At 34.2% G+C, this 22,638-nt stretch overlaps 1 protein-coding gene across 1 annotated transcript in view; it reads right to left on the bottom strand.

The window, feature by feature from the left end:
• Positions 1–22,638, bottom strand: part of LOC129218449 (protein SERAC1-like) — a 140,111-nt gene that overhangs the window by 94,276 nt on the left and 23,197 nt on the right. Inside the window, exons 4-6 of the mRNA XM_054852724.1 lie at positions 20,648–20,779; positions 12,355–12,473; positions 3,038–3,157 (exon numbers count right to left, since the gene is read on the bottom strand). Coding sequence (XP_054708699.1) covers positions 3,038–3,157; positions 12,355–12,473; positions 20,648–20,779 — 371 coding nt within the window. The remainder of the gene's footprint in view (positions 1–3,037; positions 3,158–12,354; positions 12,474–20,647; positions 20,780–22,638) is intronic.

A 22,638-nucleotide genomic window follows, 5' to 3' on the forward strand; every position in this document is an offset into this window, starting at 1 on the left:
TCTCTAAAAAAAAAAAAAAATTAGTGGAAAAATCACATATCTCTTGCTATAAAAAGATGTGAGCGACAACTTTTCCTGTTTTGTTTAAACTACTAAGGGAACCATTTTGAAAAGACTGTCTCAGGTTGTTCGCCTATCTGAACATTGCAATGAAAAGACTGAAAAAAAAAAAAAAAAAAAAAGAAGAAAAACTCCACAATTGCAAAAAAAGTTGTAATTGGAGATATTTATTTTTGCAGCTACATGCTTTATACAGAGTATAGTAAAAAGATTAACACGTGACTGCCATAGCAATATTCAGAAATCTGGCCCAAAATGATAATTTGATTTAATCACATTATACTATTAAAAACTCTTATTCTAGTGCATAGTTATCAAAAAGCATAAAAAATGAAACCACCTACCGGAAAAAAAAAAAAAAAAAAAAAAAAAAAAAAACAGCATCTGACAAAGCTCTGTCGTATATGTACCCAAACAAAAAAAGGTAATAAACGAGTTACTTCTGTCTAGCCTGTAAAGAGAACCAGACTTTGGTGTGGAAGATTGTTGAAAAAAATTCCACAAACAATAAAATATTATTTTATTTCTTGAATTTGAATTACTTTTCATAATTGGATTTTTTGCTTGTATTTTAATAAATTTTCTGCTTGTTGAAGCCCAGCATTGAATTTTTGTTCTTTTCCCAGAAGCCATCTATTGATGCTAGATTCCAAGTTTGATTGTAACTGCACAAAAATGACAAGTATACAATTACGAGATAACTCGCAGCTGGCATCCCAGAAATGAACTCTATCTACAAGTTATCTCGCAGTTGGCAAACAATGTGTTCAAGACTTATATAGATTCATAGTGCTACTGTTAGTGAAAACTGTTTAATTTTTTTGCAAAAGACATTTATTGCATTTATGTTTCAAGCATTCGTTAACATTCAAAATATCTCTACTTTATTAATGGACATATATGAGATTGTTAGCATAATAAAGCATTAAACATTTACAGTGAAAATTACCATGTAAATATATATATAAAATTAAGCAAACAGAATTTCAAATATTAAACAAATTATAAACAATAAATGATGATAAAAAGGAAAATTGCAAACAGCTATTAAATAGGAAAAGATAAAGTATGAATCCAGAGCTCATCAGCCGTGGAGGATTCATTAATTATGGTCAAAAGACTAAAAATTTAACTATGAACTAAAAGAGAATGTTTAAGCTCCAGTACATGCAATATAGAGTAACATTGGGCAAAAGCACCACTTGCTAAACTAAAAACAATAAACTAGAGCTCAAACCTAAAACTAAAAGCAGGGGGTTTTGCCTCGACTAATTAGGAAAACAAGTTCCGATAATTAGCCATCCACGGGACAGTACCTGCCTATAACAAAATAGTCTTACCTTGAAATAAACGTAAACAAAGCCAAATCCATTGTTCAACCTGATAAAAATTTTAATGAATTGTTTTTTCTTGGTCTTTTTAAATTTTGTATTTTCAATAATTTTTTCAAAAATGGTAATTCATGTTTTCTACAAATTAATGGCATTGCAATGGGAGCTAATTTTAGCTCTACATTAGCCAACCTTTTTCTTTTATATTATGAGAGAAAATATTTAATTGACAATCCTTCCTCTACACCTCTTTGTTGCAGGTACATCGATGACCTTTTGTGTATAAATTTTCCAAATTTTTCTGAACTTAGCAAAACTATTTATCATAGTTCATTAATGCTCAAAAAGACTAGTTCTAATCAAAATAGCTTTAATTTCCCGGATATCAACATACAAATTGACTCAAATTGTTCCACTACAATCTATGACAAAATACGCGAATTCAATTTCACAGTTAACAGCTTACAAGATTTTTCCTCCTGCTTAAGTAAAAAGGTTTTTATTGGCCTTATTGTTTTGCAAGCTATCAGAATAAAAAGAATTTGCAATACCATTTCTGCATTTAAGCAAGAAATTTCAGTACTCAAAAATTTACTTTTTAATAATAACTTCCCTAAAAATCTAGTTGAAAACATTTGCTAAAGTATAGCCTTCGATGAGCATTTCGCTTCTTTTGAAACTGTTTAACTGTGTAAATGTATGATACAACCGTGACAAACCATTTTTTATGAATCACCGGGGTGGATGAATTTTTACACGTGGGAAACAGGCGACTCGGTATGTCTATGGATTGATTTTCTGGATATGTTTTTATCTTTATTTTATTGTTACGTTGACAACTGGAATGAATTTTTATCAGGTTGAACAATGGATTTGGCTTTGTTTACGTGGATTTCAAGGTAAGACTATTTTGTTATAGGCAGGTACTGTCCCGTGGATGGCTAATTATCAGAACTTGTTTTCCTAATTAGTCGAGGCGAAACCCCCTGCTTTTAGTTTTAGGTTTGAGCTCTAGTTTATTGTTTTTAGTTTAGCAAGTGGTGCTTTTGCCCATTGTTACTCTATATTGCATGTACTGGAGCTTAAACATTCTCTTTTAGTTCATAGTTATAATTTTGGTCTTTTGACCATAATTAATGAATCCTCCACGGCTGATGAGCTCTGGATTCATACTTTATCTTTTCCTACTTAATAGCTGTTTGCATTTTTCCTTTTTATCATCATTTATTATTTATAATTTGTTTAATATTTGAAATTCTGTTTGCTTAATTTTATATTTACTCTCTCTTGGTGTGGTCTTTTCAATATTTTTCACTTTTATTATTATTATTATATATATATATATATATATATATATATATATATATATATATATATATATATATATATACATTTGTTAAAATTTAAGTCAAAATTACTAATAAACTTTCAAAACTTATCACTAAATCAAAAAAGGCAACAAATGAAGAAGATCAGGACATGTACATAAACTAATTGAACAATTTCAATCCTTGGACTTTTTCTTAAGTTTAAAGCAATAAGTGTTAAATATATGCAAAAAATTTTAACTAAGCTTTTCATTAAAATGTCATTTAAAGACTTGTAAAATGACTTCAAAACTTCAATATAAAACGTTTAAAACTTACATATTTAAGTAAAGTTTTAGCAGCCAATTGAGTTTGCTTTATTAACACTTTAATGCAAAGAAAATCTTCAGATAAGGGCAATGATAGAAACATAAGCATGAGATCTTCATTTAAACTTTCCTAAAATAAGAAACAGAATTTTTTCCTTAAAAGCAACCATAATGTTTATAATATGTAAAAAATTCATTAAACAATAAAAGAGGAAGGTGGACCACAATGTGACATTGGAATTTCAAATAATTGTTTTAGGGACAATTTCTGTCGTTCAAGTGTGATAAATTGATGTTAAATGCAACTTGGAACTAATTTCACGTTCTACACAGTTACTAGCTCGTGTATAACAGAAAGATCTATGTTATTTTTAGTACCTCTGAACTTTCTTTTCAGAAGTTTGCATATCCCGTATTTTGGATTTTATTTGTATAACCAAGTTCTGAAACTTAATATTGAATTTCAGAGGATCCAACCATATACAGTTGAACTCAGTTGATACAAAACGTTAAAAATCCACGAATTTGTTCTTATCAGCCGTTATTCGTAACAACGGTCAATATGTAAAATGCAGAAGAAAAAATGCACATGTATAATTTACTATGTATGTATTTGTTATGTAACATTACATTGATAGTCATTTACACTGAAGAGCCAAAATGTTATGATCACCCAGTCACTAACGCGTTGTGCCTCCTTTGGCCTGCAAAACAGCTACGACACGCCTAGGCATGAATGCCACAAGCTCTTGGTAGACATCTGGAGATAGATTGTACCAAATAGTCGCGTTCACAACACACTTTTCGACTCGGTAAATCCTCACTCTGGCTCCGCAAAACCGATAGAAAAATTCCTCGTTTCCATGTAAAAAGAGGTTTCCCATTGTACCACAAAAAGCGGTTTTTACTCAGCATCCTTAGCGGCTAGTAGACAAACTTGTTTCGTGCAATGCATTCTGGATAAAATTCCGCTTTACTCCCAGAAGCAATCAGGAGGAGAAACAATCCACATGTACCCCACAAATAACCGGAATGCGGTGAAAAGCAGGTTTTTCCGAAGTCGAAAGTGTCCATGGAAACGGCCCTAATATTAATGCAGTGGTCACACAAAGTTGAGATATCTTGACATGGTGGTGCTTCAGCTCTGAGCTGCCTTTCTATGAAATCCCAAATATGCTCTATAAGATTTAAATCCGGTGAATTTGGTGGCCAGAGCATTATTTGGTATTCTACATCATGCTGCTGGAACCACTCCAGCAGCATTCTAGTACTGTGACATGGGGCATTGTCCTGCTGGAAGATGCAATTTCCAGCAGGGAAGACCAACGCCACTTACGGGGGCACATGATCTAACACGATGTTCAGATAGTCCACAGCCTTCATGGTATGTTCTACTACAGCTAAGGGTCCCAGAGCCTGCCAGGAAAAAGTCCCCCAAACCATACCACTAGCCTGTTTACGGTCAATGGTATAAGACAGAAACCATTGTTCGTCTGGAAAACGGTGAATCCTGACATGACCATTTATGCAATGAATGAGAAATCACGATTCATCGGACCAGAAAACTCTCTTCCAGTCATCCAAGGATCAGCCTTGATGTTCTCAGGCATATTGTAGGTGTAGTTGGTGATGGCGATTGGTCAATAGAGGCACACGAGTGGGGCGTCCTATATCCAATAGCGTCCGCTAAACTGTGTGTTTGGAAACTTGCACCTGCATTGAATTGAGCTGTCGGTTGACTAACTGTCTGCCTCTGATTTTGCTTCAATAAGCAGCTTAGTCTCTGACGTCCTTTATCTTTGATGATGCGTGGTCGTCCAACACCTTTACACCTACTGTTGGTTATACCGCCCTTTTTCCACTATGCATAAGAACTAACTATGGCAGATCGCGAACAACCTACCAGTCTTGCAGTTTCTGAGACAACCATTTTGAGTCTTCGGGTCATCACAATAATTAAACATTTAAATTTGCTAAGACATTACCCTATCCCATAATTTGCAAAAGCAAGTGCTTAAATTAAACCTGACTTTCTCGGGCCCCAGCTATATACCAATTTCCCTTAATGACGTGGTCTCCACCTCATCCAGAGGAGTTTCTTGAAAAAGTTAGAGGTGGTCATAATGCTCTGGCTCTTCAGTGTATATGCCTTATGTTTCACTAGCTGATAGTGCTTTTCTTTTTATGCCACCCACCAGGCTTGGAGTCAATTGCAAGAAAATGTAATCGATTATGATTATGATTACAAACCTGAAAAATAGGAGATTACAATTACAATTATAATACTAAGCCAAAACATAATTGCGATTCTAACGACGATTAGATTATATAAAAAATGTAATCAATTACGATTATGATATGCCAATTACAATTTTGATTTATGATTACAGACTTGTAGGAAGAAACACACCACCACGCACACAGAGATATATACTGCCGTGTGCAGGTAAAGGGGCAGTAACTGCAAATTTTTAATTTTTAATTTTTTTGTATTTTTGTCATCTATTGTACGTTATCGTTTACCGTCCGTACAAGCTTGCTTATTTGGTTTCTGCTGAAAAAAGGAGCGAGCGAGCGAAAAAAGGCGTCTAATTCCAACATTTCCCCTATTGTCAGTATTGAATCAAAAACGCCTTTCTTCAAATATCTCGAAAACTCATTTCTGCAGATACTGCCGTTTACCTGCACAGGGCTGTATATATATCATTATTATTATCACTGCATGTTTGTGATAACAACGTGATAGTTGAGAAATTATAATTTTTGATTTACTAATTTTATGAAAGTTCTATTTATCACAGGGGCACCCAGGGCTTGTTCTCTGGTCTGGAAAGGAAATTTCTGAGGGGCAGAAAAGGTATCCATAATATCATCTTTCTTTTTTTTTTAAATCCATGTCAACAAATAAAAGTTTTTTACAGGAAGATAATAAACTAACTAATTTATGATTTTGTACATCTAAAATTGAAATTGTCCAAAAATGTCAAGAGAAAAAAAGTAGGACAATTAAGTGTAAAAGAGCAGCACTGTTGTGTCGGATCTAATCAGTCGTTCTTTTCAAAATCTGAGTGCAAAAGGGCCCAAAAACATATTTTGTACTTTTGATATTGTTTTCTTTCCGAGACCGTAGCTTTGCTTGTTTGCTTGCCATTGACAGATGAAAAGGGAAATTGATGACAATGGAGATAAAAGGAGAGAAATCTCCTACGAATGGCAACATCTGAAAACGGCTCAAAAATTTCTCACCATGAGCGTTGTCATCAGTCTACCGATAATCAGGGTTTCCAGCTTTAATGGCAACATTTCCGGTTTCCATGCTACACTGTAAACAAATCTGGTTTCAGACCTTTTTCATGCAAAAATTAGTGGTTCTTTTATTGTGTGTATTCAAGACTTAGGAAGGTCCTTTGGGATGAAAATAAATTTAGTTTTTCATAACATCTGCTTCTAGTTGCACTCTGATTGCATTTCATTTTATTTTATAATATGACTCATGATTATTGCTTCATGTCGGATTGCACGATGACAAATTCAGCTGAAAGTAGCTCAAATTAAAAGGAAAAATTTACCCATGTTTATTTAGACCCAGAGTGAGTAATTAAAAAAGCATATGAGAAACATCTAACCTAAATGCTATTATTTTTCTTTTTTTTTTCAATTGTAAATCAAAGAAATTAATTTAATTTGCACTGTTATCGAAATTCTGAAGCAATTTGTCCAAGTCCTAAGTGAATTGTCACAAGCTTTTGCTTGGGAATTTTTTAATAAACTGATATTTCATATGCAAACCTTTAATATGTTTTTTCTATATTTCCTTTTTTGTCTCAACGAAAGAAAAAACAGTTAACACATAAATCTGGTACACTATGTATATATGTTTATGTTCCACTTATTTATTTAAAAAATATATAAAAATAAACACACATATAATAAAACTGATGTTTAATCTGCTATCCTTTGGTTCATAATTTTATCAAATTCCTTTTTTAACCACACAAATGGCCAGAATTAGGGCATCATACGTTTATATTCAATACGAACTTAAACACATTGGTCCTGTATTCAGCACCTTAATAGGAATCATTATATCTGGTGCTCTTCAAGTTAAATTTGTTTTTCATAAAAATTCATTGCCACAAGTTTTTATGAGGTGGTATTTATGCCATGCAAGCAAATGACCAAATAAAATTTACAGTGGGAGGGGGGGGAGACAATGTGAAAAAATGACAACCGAGACAATGTTTTAATGTGTTGAAAATATAATTACATTAACTATAAGAAACTAACAGCACTTTCAATCAAATAATGTTATTGGTTGTAAGTTCCTGTCAAAAGTTTGTAACATATCGCTCACTTGAAAGATGGCAAGTATTGTGGACTCCACAGATTATCTGTCATGCGAGAAAATCCGAAATTTCTTGCATGTTTGACAACCACACTTTATTTTTCCAGCATGCCTGCAAATGTAAGGTAATACGGTAATTTGAATTTTGACATTTTGAATTCAAATTATGTTTCACGTTCACGAGTTTAGCGAATAATAATAAAATTATAATTTGCCTTCTGACATCTTGAATTTAAATTATGTTTTTCGCAATCATGAGTTGCAATACTACCCTATTAATAGGGTTTCCTGTTTCTACAGATAACTCCTGTCCCTGCAGCAGGCCCTGCAGCACTAAAAGGAATGCGGCCTAATCCAGTTGTGGTAAGGGGCTCTGGTAATTTTTTGCAGGAGGCCCAAAATTTAAAGATCCTGGTTTGCCCTGTGGAATCGATTTTCTTTATAGCTGACACTCTCGACTTTACACAATCTTTTTTAGACGTAAGTAGCATCCAGCACAGATCAAACCTCCGTCAACATGTCCCTCCTTATGAACGACAGTGTCGATATCCTATGGTTCAGGGACCTCGAGCAGGTCCTTCCTTCTGGGCAGTGGCGTATATGTGTGTGCGTGTATTTTTAGGACAGGGATCCAACAGGAGAGGAGGATGGTGAACAGTGCGGAGGCCCAGGATCAGAGGAGAGGTTCCATATCTGCAGGGGCTGATGAACAGAGAAGTAACCAAGGAGGGGGATAGGGGGTATAACCACCCTTCTAATGAAATAATATGTATGAACACTCATGCAAGGACCTAAAATTGCATTTGGGTGTGCAATTAAAAAGATTAATCTGTAAGCCCGCCCCCCCCCCCCCATACAAGAAAAGTTTTCTGCAGGACCACTGCTGGTGGACAATGGAGCTCACAGGGGCCATGGTGGCCTGATTGGTAAGGCATCGAACTCATGACCGGAGGGTCCCAGGTTGGTTCCTAGCTGGTCGAAGATCCGCCGTCTTCACTAAGGGTGACTGGGGGGGGGGGGGCTCTTAACTATACTCGTGGTCACCAAGTCCTCCGAATGAAACAATACCTCTGGGAATGCTGGGCCACGGATTGCTCGGTTTCTGGTCGGGATCAAAAAATCAGAGCTGTCTTCAAGGTCAAATCCAACTGGTTAAACCACAAATAGTGGTAGGTACGGGGGATCCTAGAGTGAAAAGTGGAGCTCACAGAGACTGGGATCCAAAAATCAGAGGAACGTCAAGGGAGAGTAATCAGTAATTTGTTTATTGCTTAAAAATTTGATAAACTGACAGTTGCTTTAATTTATTGTTGGGTTCGTCTCTAGTAACTTTGTGACTGATTTTGAAATTGGAAGTGTATATTCCTTCTGTGGGAGCACATTGAGAGGAAAACTTATTGGTGTTTTGTTGGGTTAATACCGCAATAAAGGTAACACAATGCCAAAAACATTTCCCTTTACCAGAGATCCATATTCCCCCAAAGGATAAGCCGCATCCCCCCCAAATGCTACAGAACATTATCCCCCAGCCCAAAATGAGAGAGCCCCGCCCCAAAACTGAGATTGGAAGCTCATTCAAACTACCCCCACTCTAAAAACTTCAATGGCACAGCCCCTCGCCTTATGTAACCTCCTCCCCCTTTTCCACAAACTTCACATAAAAAAAAATACTTCTTTCGCAAAAGTCTGGTATTACACAGAACCTTGTCTACCAAACATAATTAGAAGATGAAATTTAGAAAAATGCCTCCTTTAGGTCAGTCTTACTGAGTATATTATTTTTCAGATAATTATTTTTCAAAAAAATTTAAAATTTTTTTAAAATTGCAGTAAGCTATACTTGAAAACGGGAGGGGGGGGGGAGCTCGATTCTTATTATTCAATCGGCATAAATTATACATTTACTTTGTTAGATTTTATCATGATTTTTATGTGTAATATTAATATCAATGCTCATCAGCCTTTATTTCATAGAAATGAAAAATATAAAAACTGAATGGAAAATAAATATAAATTCATAGATAAAAATGTCGGCAACATCAATAATAAATGAAAAGGGGAAAAAACATATCTACGAGTTATGCTTAGCTTTGCGAGGAATCAACTATCTACTTTAATCACTGCTCATATTTTTTCCGGTTTTCCTTTGAAAAACCATAACGACCCCCGAAGACGATTATGCCTTAATTCCTGCCAATAAATAAGCAGTAGTGTTTTTTCTAATATTTCAACAGAAAATGAAATTACGTGAAAGGTACTTTTAAAAGGTGCTCTGACGAAGCCGTACAATACGCAAATGCGTAGCAGACGACACAGGTCCTTGGTTGATGCATTAAAAACAAAAACATTTTTCTCTAAATATATAAGCTTTTAACTACTTTCTGAGGCATGATATATTAATCTACAGTATGCATAGTAATCATGTGCAAAAGCTTGATTTTTATTTTCACAGTTTTCATTTTTTCCTGGCAAAAAAAAAAATTTCAAATTTACACTAAAAACACCTTCGTTCTCGTCGAACTAGCTAGTCTAGAGTGGCAACAGCGCCCTCTAGAAAAGTGAAATTTTGCTGCCACAATTCGAAAGTGCTGATTTATCTCCTTAGCTGATAGACTCCATGTTGATGAGCAATCCTAAAATCCGGGACGTTCCTGTGAAACGCACCTATGGGCAAGCTTAGACCCTGCGTACGGGTTGCAAACCAAATAGGGCTTGTTTATGACCCTAATTTATAAACAGCCGTTTATAACCCCTAAGCAGCAGGACCTTAGGCTCTGACTAAAAAGCTTGATCTCAGGTCTCTATTGAACTGTTATCTTCTCCATACCATTGTAGAGTCGAAACTTAAAAATTTTAACTTTCAAGATTACACGATTACAATGGTAAATTATGATTATTTAAATTTAGATTACAAGAAGAATTATGCAAGAAACACTTGATTAAAATTACGATTACAAGATTACGAGTGTCCCATTGCCAGATTATAGTTATGATTACACGGGCTACGATTATGTAATCGACGATTACTCAAAGCTTGTGGTTTTTTATAGTAGAATATAAAACTAATCTAAAAAATTTAGCTCTTTCAGTTAAAAAGATGTTTTTGTTAATAAATATGAAATGATCGATGTGCCTTGATTAAAAGAAATTATGTATATTTTCATTGATGTTCTGTAAAAGTGTAAAATGCAAAACTTTTAAAAGGAGTGAAAATACTGATTTAAGTCTAAAAAAGTAACATGTGTCAATCTCTGCAAATATAAATTATAGATACTTTGACAGAAGAATGACATTACAAAGCTCCGGGACCAGATAATATTTATCCAAAAATTTTAGTTGAATGTGCAGAGGAATTAGTGGATGTTATTTTGAATATTTTCAATGCTTCTTATAACTCGGGGACGGTGCCAGAGGACTGGAAGCTGGCTAACATAACGCCACTCTTCAAGAAGGGGTCTAAAGGTATTGCTGGGAATTATAGACCTGTAAGTTTGACTTCGGTGATTTGTAAGATTTTCGAAACTTTGATCAAGATTAAGATCATGATGTTCTTAGAGACTAATAGTCTGTTGACTAGTTTGCAGTATGGTTTCAGGAAAGGTAAATCCTGTACTACTAATTTATTGCATTTCTACGACAAGGTTACCTTAGCTTTAGATAACAAAAAATGTGTGGATGTTGTTTATATTGATTTTCAAAAAGCTTTTGACAAGGTACCGCATGTTGCTCTTCTCAGCAAGTTAGCTGACATTGGAATAGGAGGAAAAACTTTACTTTGGGTTAGAAATTGGCTTACTGGTAGGAAGCAAAGAGTAGTTGTAAGAGGAAATCATTCTAATTGGAGTGATGTTTTAAGTGGGGTTCCTCAGGGATCAGTTTTAGGGCCCCTTTTGTTTATTATATTTATGAATGACATCAATGAAAATATTTCTGGAAGCATGAATTGTTTTGCTGACGATGTAAAAGTTATGGGGATTGTCGAAAATGAAGAACAAGTAAAACAGCTGCAAGAGGATTTAGATCATATTACTAAGTGGGCAGATAAATGGGGTATGGCAGTTAATGTAGGGAAATGTCAAGTGCTACACTTAGGTCATGGAAATAAGCGTATGAGATATCGTTTACAGGGTTCAGTCATAAATCAGGCAGAAAATGTTATGGATCTGGGTGTCTTTATAAATCAGGACTTCAAGTTTAGTCAGCAGTGCAGTATTGCTAGTAACAAAGCCAACAAAATGCTTGGGTTCATCAATAGATCTATTTCAAACAAATCTAAGAAAGTTCTTCTGCCTTTATATAGGAGTTTAGTAAGACCTCATTTGGAGTATGCTGTTCAGTTTTGGTCGCCTTATCTGAAGAAAGATATTTTTGTATTGGAAAGGGTTCAAAGAAGGGTAACTAAATTAGTAAGGGGACTCTCCGATTTCGATTATGATACCAGACTTAATAGGCTTAACATGTATAGCCTGGAGCAAAGGAGAGTCAGAGGGGACATGATTCAGTTATTTAAATTTATCAAAATGAAAGATGTAAATGGATTAATTTTTTGCGGGGAAAGCAGGACAAGGGGTCATTGTTTTAAGCTATTTAAATCTCAGGCTAACTTGGAAATCAGGAAAAACTACTACTTTAGCAGGGTCGTGGGCACTTGGAATAGCTTACCGGAAGAGGCGGTAATGAGCAAGGGAGTGGATACCTTTAAGAGGGCCATTGATCTTCATTGGGGACTAATTAATTGACTAGGACCAGCCTAGCTGGGCCCAGAGCCTGTTGCTGGTCGTCACATTTGTATTTGTATTTGTATACAACATTAATCCTTAGCAGTTATTTTAAATAGTGAAATATTGAATTATGATATAGTTTCCATTTTAAATTCAGCAATGTTTACCTAAATGTTTTAAAAACACTTATTTCAATGCATTTAATGTTATACACAAATTAAAAATGGCACTAGTGTAACTAGATGAACAAAATATACATACATTTTTCACGTTTTTAAATCGTGAAGGAAGAAAAAATAAAGGACTGGATTTAACTGTTCTAGCAAGGCCTACAGCTGTTACTGCAGAAGATGCTTGGGCTATGACTTGATATTCCCACTCTAAAGATGTTGAAATCAAAAGAGTAAGATTAATATTTATACATGCTTCAATTCAAATAAGAAAAGCTATAAAGAAACCCTTTTTATTTTGAAATGCACTTATACAAATACTGGGTGGCCCAGCGGGTAATGTTTGAAACAAATGAAAAAATAAAAACAAACAAGAGACATGGAAACAATTTAATGACGTATATTGAAAGGACATATTAGGCTATTAATGATATAGAGGTTCGAAGTGACCGCCATTTTTAACAAGGACAGCAGTTAGGCGGTTCTGCATATCGAGTCTTATCGGCAGAGAAAAACCGTCTATGACCACAGTAGCGGTGTCTGTAGCCATAGCTTTTTTATCATCTTCCACCGATCCAGTACGTTTGAACTTGGCATACAGTCTACAGGGAAGAGGATTGAAACACATTTTTCAGAACAAACATGGAAGCAAAAAGGAAAACATTTGTACTGTCAAATGCACAAAATGATTCACCTTTCCATAGTCCTTTTGTTTGGCCAATTCTTGTTGTGGAACTTCTCCTGCCATGCTCCTTGAACTGCCTTCACATTTTCATCACAGCTGGCCATTTGTGGCACAATAAATACGTGAACTTCCGTCGAATATTTTTGTTTATTTTTACTAACGAGAATCACACAATAAAGCGCACTGCACACTGAAGGAACATCACATTTGCAATTTCCCACTCAACGGAGCATGGGCACCAAGTTTGGCTTCACTCACTTGCACCTAGCGCCATCTGTTGTACTTTGCTTCAAACGTTACCCGCTGGGCCACCCGGTACATGGAGTTACCAGAAACAGTTACTGTTTCTGGCAACCCTAAGACACCGTACCTCTCTAAAACTAATCTGTACATGTTTACATTCAAGCAATACATCTAAACTCTAACATTACACCTTTAAGAGCCAGTTTTTATAAGAACAGGGCAGAAACGGGATGTTCAGATATACACCATTTTGATTTTGCTCATTTTTTCATGGTAGATTGATTTAAAGATTTTAGAAGACACATATTTTTTCTTTTCCTCCAAAAAAATTTTTGAGGACCTGTAAAAATTCGTAAAGTGGAGCCCGACATTGAGGTTTTTCCAAATCAGAGATTTTTTTTAATTTGATTATTTCTGTGTATTGAGCAATTGCCAAAAAAATTCTTGTATTGACAATATGACATTTAGTACCTAAATTGAAATATATAAATTTTGTGACAGACCTTCAGTGGACCCTAGCAGGAGTGGCTAAACTGGACCAAAGAAAGTGAAAATGTGTCATGTTTGAGGCCTCCTGGTTCCATGCACTGAGGCTCCACCATGGTTTTTGTATGTAATAAGTGTAATAATAAATATAAATTATTGAATATCCTCATTAGTTGCTTGGCTCACCCTCTGCATTGTTGAAAAATTGGTGGTTTTTCAATCGAAAAATACTAAAAAGTGCAGTTTTCACAAGCCTTTATCTCAGTGCACTGAGGGTCAGTGTAGAACTGGATACTTGCATTTCAAACTAGAGTATGTATATTTTCATAAACAAGTGACAAAACTATGGGCAAATTCTTTTCAAGTCGGTCAAACAATCCTTACAGAAGTTCTGTGTCCACTGATGAATGACGTGTCTCTGAAACTCTTATTTTGTTCACTTCTTCCAGGATATTTTGTTAAAAAACTAAAGTTGCGAGCAGTGAGCATGAGGAAAAGTTTCACCAAGATATCTTTACAATGGAACGCAGATATCAGGATTATTGGGCTGAGTTAACGCTCACCAAATACTGCTGAACTATTACAAGAGATGGTCCTTTTTTGACGTACAAATTGCAATACAAAATGAAGTGTTTAACAGCAATAAGCCAAAAGCAACCACTGCTATTTGAAAAAAAGGTATTGTTTAATAAAGCAGGGCCTATTTGGTAATATTTATTGCACATGATTTTTTTTTTCCTTTTTAACATTACCTTTAAATCAATGTGTGGTTGCTGTGCATTTTTCTTCAGTGGGCTTTTATGTATTCTGAAAACAAGAGCTAATAAAAAAAATCCACTACCATATTCGTTTTTCTCGACTCAAAATTAGCAGGAACTGACTATTTAAAACCCAAATGCAGACAAAAAGTTCTTTTTTGTTGACTAGTGTAAACTAAGTTTCCTCTGTCTTCTGCTTTTCAGGACTCATGGATTTTAATGGAGAACAAGAATAGCGCTTATGGATTGTTTCTGTTGCTTGTACACCTTTTTTTAATATAAGAGATTTTTATTCGTATGAAGTAAAAATGCTCTCAAAGTGCTTTGTCAGAAAAAACTAATAATATATCTTTTACAACCCTGGATCCTAACTGCACATCAGGCGATCCTTCTTCTTTCAAGTATGCCACAGTTAGCTAATGTCCATTATAGCTCTTAGGAATCTCTCTGAAAAAACCTTTTCGGAATTTTTTTAACCTTCATCAATAGTTTGTGCACGTCAAACAAAGTTTTGTACAGCTTGAAAAAAATACACTACTGTTTATGAAAATTGCAACAACATGAAGAAAGCATCATAGTTGAATGAAATTTAATACATAGTTGAGTGGTAATGGTACAAATAAATGATTACATTTTCAAACCAAACAAACAATAAAAAGAGATAGAAATTAGTATTTTACATTGCCACCACGCGCCGCAATAAGAGCTGCTACACGACTCGGCATGGAGTGAAACAAAGTTTGAATATCTGCCTGCGGAAGAGTACTCCATATTGTTTGTATGCACAACCAAAGTTTGTCTGTCGAAGCAACAGTACGAGGATCACGAGTGAGATGTCACCCAACGAAATCTCACACATGTCCAATCGGTGACATGTCCGGGGAATATGCAGGCCAAGGAAGAAGCTGTACCTGCTGTGAATCAAGGTAGGATTTAAAGGCGAAATGTGGACGGATATTATCCTGCTGGAACACCGCCTCTGGGAATCCTTGCAGGAATGGAATAGCTTGGGGCTGTAAAACTTAGTTTGTGTATCGGGTACTGTTCAAATTGCCCACAATTTGTAGCAATTGTGATCGCCCATGATATGCTCTGGCACCCTAGACCATAACTCTGGGTGTCCGTCCACTGTGACGTTCAATAATGCACTCCGGAATGTGCCGTTCACCAGCATAGCACCTGACACGAATTTGGTCATCATGGAGCCACAAATTGAAGCGGGATTCGTCAGAAAGACGACCAGCTGCCAATCAGCAGGCCAGCTCCTATGCACATTAGCTCATTGTAGCCACAGGCAGCGATGGTTTTGCATGAGAGGAATCCTGTATAAAAGAATCCTTGCGCGCAGCCCACGCTGCAGCAGATGTCTCTGAACTGATGAAGCACACAATGAAACACCTGTAGCTGTTGACCACTGTGCTGCCAATTGTTTAGAAGAAGTTGTGCGGTCCGTCAGTGCTATACGCACAAGGTGTCTGTCATAGTGAGCTGACGTCACATTCGGGGTCCACTCCCAGATTTACGAGCTGTTTGACCCTCGTCCGTCCACTGCTTCCAAACACGCATGATTGTGCTGCTGTTACCCTGCACGATAAGACAATCCTGCTTCACAAAGGCCGACGATTCTGCCTCGTTCAAACTCCGAAATTTGCTCAAATTTCGCTTTCTTTCGTCGAAGAGGCATAGTAAAGATTCAGCTAACGTTTACTCTAGCATATAAACACCAATAATCATACACGCCTCGCTACAGCCGTCTATTTATATTTGGTTCGATCCGCCGTTCAGAAGGCGCTGCTCAGAATACGCATGCGCTACCGGTCTGTAATTCTAATCATTTGCATATCATGCCCTACTTTACATTTCCTGCAATTTTCAGCTCACTTACATAAATCCTTCATGGTGTTGCAATTTTCACAAACAGGAGTGTAACTGTGACTTAATAAAGAGTTTCAAAAGTACGAATTATCCAAAAGTCCATTATCAGTATTTTTACAGTATAGTGTGACAATGCAGTTATAATATGTTAGAAAAATAGTATATTTTTGGTTCTTGAAGACCATTCCTAAAGCTGTAGAAGGTTTTTAAAAGTGTTACAACTTCCTTCCTTCATTTTGGAACTTTCAAAAAATCATCGCATTAGCTAACCGGTGAGCAATTGTTCCCCAGAGCATAGGCGGATTTAGGCAGTGAAATTTGGGGGTGCAAGAATAGCGGGGGTCTGGGTTATCCCTCTGGACAGACAGAAGGGAGGTCAAGGGAGCTTTCCTTATGAAAATTTTGAGAATTTGTCTTAAAAAGGCTGGTTTTTAGTCAATTTTAGAGCAGATTTTATTGCACTGTTTACTGGAATGATGTGCAAGAACATGAAACAGATTATATGATTTTTGATAAAGTACATTACTTTAGTAATGTTTTTTGACTTTGTTAGTAATGGTTGTTAAAAGTAAAAGTAATTGTAATGATTTTCCATGTAATTCCCAATTACAAAATATTTCATTATTCTATAATGCAGCACTGAATTATAAATAATTTAAGAAATGTGTTTATTTTATGTGTATGTAATTATTTATCATCTTTTTTTTCTTCAAATGGATAAAAATGCTCTTATTCTTAATAGGTAGCACAATTTGTCTTGCACTGGCGATGTGTGATGACACAATACAGACGAGTCGCAGAATAAACTGCATATTATTGTATTTTTCAGTTTATTTTCAAGCATGTTAACTTACATTATAGTTGTGAAAACATATAAGTTATTTTTCAAACTATGTTTCTAAATAAAGTACATTAAATTTGATTTATTTTTTAAATACAACTAATAATATTGGGGGGGGGGGCAACGCATGGTCTGGCACTCCTGTAAATCTGGGGGGAACTCAAGGTGGGACTAGATAGATAGTAATTTTGATAATATTTAGAACTTTAACAAAACTTGTTTTGAATCTTTCCTATAAATATTTTGGGGGTTGTTTTTTTAGTCAGAACTGTTCTGGGAACATGCATAGTGATATATATCATTGTTGTTTTTTTCCCTGTTAATTTTTTACTAAAATGTTTTTGATTGTTAAATATGAGTCTGTAATTCCTTTCCTCCCAAGTAGATCATTCCACAAATTTTTAGTTGGGCTTGCTTATAACCTGTTTTTAGTCCTGAACTTCAGGTTTTTATTGAGCTATACGAATAAGTCCAACATAATAATATGAGCCTATTCCAAGCCATTCCCTCTGCCTTCTTGTTATTATTTTCTTTTATAAACCTCATAACCTTTCAAAACATAAACTTATTTGATTTGATAACACCAGCATGAGATTACATTGAAAATGAGAATATATAAAGGAATCAAATAATGAAACTTGAAATTTTCCCCTTGTAGCCGAGTGAATCACTTCCTGGAAATTTGACTCCTTAAGAGTACCAAGTTACAAAATTGTAACATGCTAGTTTGAACAGGCTTTTTTTTTTTTAATTATCACTGGAAATATCTACAAGTATTTTAAAATCATATATTGAAGTATTTGAGAAAAATATAATGAATATCATTAGAATATCTACAAAAATCTTTAAAAAAAAATGGAAACCTTTGAAAAATCATTATGAAAAATTGTAAATATATGAACATTTAAACTGGAATTTAAAAAACACTTCGAACTATGACTAATCAGTACTGTTAAAAACTTATTCAGTTTGAACCTCAATTCTTGGGAAAATCTTTAGCTATATATCATGTTTCATTCTCTGAACATTGGCTGGTAAACAGCTAATCTGGAAAGCCCAAGATTATTTTCATCTAAATTCAGGATCAGGGTGACTCAACTTTAGGGTGGTCCAAAATTTCGAAGGTGAAAAATTTTGAGTCTTACCCTCCCATTTGGTTCCAATATACAGAAAATAAGTACAACAAAATTTAGAACAGTGGAATAATATTTAGAGGTAGCTCAAAGTCGATGAAGTTTGCACCATTGCCGAATACAGGTGTGTTGACAAAGGACCAAACTAATCACAAATATGATTGTTTTTTCCATTATAAAAACTAATTAGATAGTAAAATTGCTAAATTTTTTTGTACACAGTTTCAACATAGCATTAGCATGAAATATATTCTGTAAATATACAAGTGTTTTTTGTAAGATGTTGAAGTTTATGCAATTCTGTACAATTCTTTATGAGTTAACAAAGTGTTATGCTTTGACTGAAAAAATATCAATACAAGCAAAAACAATAGCACCTGTTTGACTGGTACAAAAAAAAAAAAAAAAAAAAAAGAAACAATTAATTCTGGAATGTCAACACCACATTATAGAATTGATTATTGGTAAAATTTTTAATAAATACATACTGCAACAAAAGTTATTCCCTGTAACAGACTCTAGACCTTTTGGGAGTTCATTAATAAGGATAAATGAATTACCAGACTCAATAATAAGTAAAAGTGGCTGGTGTAAACAGGGCCGCTGAGAGCCAAGGTGGATGGACCTCTTGTCAGTTTGATTGCCGGGCCCCACTCCACTCCTAAAACTTGCTAAATGTATACTACTCTGATTCCGAGCCTGGCCTCTAGAAGTGAGGGGCCCCTAGTTTCCAACTAGGCTGACATGGCCTCTCGTTGGCCCTGGATGTAAAGGACTATAGAATACAATCTGTTAAAAAATTGCTGTATGACCCCTATTACAGAGATGATTTTCGAGAATTTTTTGAACAGATTTTAATAGTTCAGCATGAAACCCCTTCTCCTTGAATCAGATTTATTCTACCTAGATCTATGCACCATACTCAATGAATGTTCAAAATCTTATACTGTTTTAAAATATAAAACTTTAATCACTAGTTCACCATCACTTCGTAGAAGATAACGGATTTCAAAAGTTATTGATATATTTGCAGGAACGAGTTTATCTAAAATCTTGAGTGACAGCTTCTATACTTCAGAATGCACGATGTAATGATTTCAATTTAATGAAATCTGAATTTTATAATTGGAACATAAAAATACTGATGAAGAAGTAAGTAAAATTGGATGGCTCTTTTTGACGAACAAGTGACACACATGAATAGAAGACAAGTGGTAAAGCTGTTCAAGAAGTGAATGAAAAAATAATGCTGCAAAGTAACTGAGATAATGCCCAAAAAATATTATGAAATTTGAGGGCTTTCTAACAACATGATCAGCTTCATTAGTTGAAAACATGAATTTCCCGGATGATGCAAAACATGGGAGATTAAACAAATCTATGAGTTTTAGGAGAGTTATCACAAAGCACTGAAATTTATTATCGAAGGAAAACAATTATTAATAACCTTGCTGAAAGTAATTAATACAGATTAAAAAAGAGTTTAATGAAAAAAAATTAATCATTGAAGATCAATTTCAATTCTTGCTGCAGGTTGTTGAAAAACATTGCTGTGTTCATACCAATAGCAAAAAATAATTTGGTAGGTACTAGCACAATCACATCTATAGTACCATAGTGATTTAAACATAACTGCTGCATTATAATTCTCAACTTACAAAATGCTAAAGATTTAATTGAAATTAAGTTATATTGCTTTCTTAGCCCTTTTCTTTCCTTTTGCATTTATTGCTTAAAATAAAATATGCCAAACTTTAAGGATGTTGGGCTACCTCTAAAACTTAAAATTATGATTTCAAGCTTTAAAATAATTATTTTTTACATAAATTGAACCAATTAGGAGGGTAAGACCAGTAAAAATCAGAATTTTTTTCTAAAAAAAGGGCCTCTTTTTTGGCCACCCTACTCAACTTCCTATACTGCATCACACTTTCATATGCAACATCATTGCTAAAGGAAGATCAATAGGTTGTTTATCATGAACCATTTGAAAACATGTTAGCCCAAGAAAGTGGATACTTAGCAAGATAAGCGTATGAAATGCTTAGAACACTTTTACAGCATAAAACATTCTAAAAAAAGAAAGTTCAAAAAGTGTTTGAAAGTGCAAGTTCCCAACTTGAAAATGTAGATTTTTGTGAAAGTGGCAATTAATTTAAATTGTTTTTGTAAATGAACTGGTTTTTGTGAAGGTACCTATATTACAGCACAATTTTTGCAAAGGCATTGTAAAATGGTAGTAAATCAGCATGCACAGAGCCCTATAATGGTGATAAAATGTAACAAAGAGCTAATCAATTTCATACTGACATAAAAAAGCATTATGAACAGTATATAGATTTAAGAATAAAAGATATTCATACCTTCCAGATCAAATATCTCAGTAAGAGATTCAACTGCTTTATGACGCTTGATAGGATCTTTGGATTTTGATAGCTCCAGCAAATTCCAGTATGACAGAAAGTGGTCCCTTTCCCATGTAATACGCAACTTTGCTAAAGAATAATAAATGATATATTAACATACATTAAGCAATTAGCTCTCTTTTTTTATATACAATATGAAAAAATTTGAGATTTCACAAATTGTGTACAAATTTGGCAGTCATTTGAAAACAGTAAACAAGTAATTCATAATTTAAACCATAAATCATACTTATAGTGTGAAACAAAACAATTCACGAAATAACACAAAATCTTTTTTAAAAAAGTATTTTCAATGAAAAAACTCCTTTAAAAATTTAGTTTAAGGGATAAGTAACAGCTGAGGCATTTTTAACGAAATATTTTCTCATAATGCAACTTAAAAAGGGAATGTTAAAAGTTAAGTCGTTGGCTTTGAAAGTTTTTTCAAAATATTCAATGGAATTCCAATAAAGAATAAATGGCAGCAATGACTAAAATATTTCAGCGTTCCAGAATGGAATGCCACTCAAGCATTTTCAGCAGTTAAGCCTAACTTTACAAAAAAATTCACATAAAATCAGCATGTCAATATTTTGACTCCAAATTTTAAGGTTTAATTCCACATTACATTGATGTAATGTGGAATGTGGGGCAAAGTGAAATGGTTAAGATTATTTACTTTTTTCAACATGAACAAATTGGAATTTAGTTCTAAAATTTACGGGTCATGAGGAAAGAACAATATGTTTTATACTAAAACTTACACAGAAACATTATTTTTTATTTTTGGCAGTAACTTTGTACCTCCAAAAAAGGTGGAACTTTTTCTTTTTTTTAAAAAAAAGGCAAACTAAAGCTAAAAATTTTTTGAAAGAAATATTTTTTATTTGATTAATAGATATGTTTGATTAAATGATTGAGCAAATAAAAGAATAAATGAATAAATTTAAAAAAGGAAAAAATAAAATAAAAAATTAATTATTAATTTATATATGATAAAAAATAAATAAGTCAATAAAATAGCAGAGGTGCCAAGTTTCAATGGAAGTTATCAGTAACCAGAGTCATAGTTGTAGTGAAAAACGGAAATCTAACGCACGTAGTCGCGCAAATAGCGATCCTAACAGTTGTGTTTAAGCTTTAGTACACATTTCTGCTGAATAATTAAAATTTTCAAACAAATATGCATTTAATAATTGAAAAATAAAATACAGGAATGAAAATTCTCAAAAATCGGTGAACATTGAAGTTATTTACTTTATTGAAAATGATATACATAAAAACAAATTAAGTAGCACAAAATGTTAAAGATTAAATTAAATTTTAGAAATCGGTTGAATGAAGCTGTAAAATAAATGCAAAAATTATTGAGAGAATAATAGAATGGATACTGTAAAAAATATTAATATTTAAGAATCGGCTAGAAGTTCTTATTTATTTGAACATAAATTGATCCAAGTTGACTTTTTAGCAGCTTTACATTGTTCATTTGAAAATTTACGATCGAAACATTTTGTACTGAAGTTGAAATTTTTCTGTTTTTCTATAAGCAGTGATGTCAGTGTCTCTGTCCCCAGAGTCGGGCGAAAATCAGTTTGGTTCTTACGTACCACACTAAAAACCCTTTCTGAAGTTGCATTGCTATGTGGCACAAGCAATAATGCTAGCATTAATTTTGAGAGAGCATTATATTTTTTAGCTCCATTCTCATCAGATATCTGTGATATTTTGTGCCATATAGCATCTGCACTATCACTTATCACATCATACTCCTCAAAATTTTCAAATTGGTACATATTAAATTCTATGTCCAAATTTGCTTTTTCTGCATCTGTCAAAACATTGGGAAATTTTGAAATTAAAAATTCTACAGAGGAGAATGACATTTTTTTCCGAAGAGAGACCTCTGCAAGAGCTGCATGCTCCACAAATGAATGGGCTACGAGTAA

The sequence above is a fragment of the Uloborus diversus genome, chromosome 3 (genome assembly GCF_026930045.1).
Source record: "Uloborus diversus isolate 005 chromosome 3, Udiv.v.3.1, whole genome shotgun sequence".
Taxonomy (NCBI): domain Eukaryota; kingdom Metazoa; phylum Arthropoda; class Arachnida; order Araneae; family Uloboridae; genus Uloborus; species Uloborus diversus.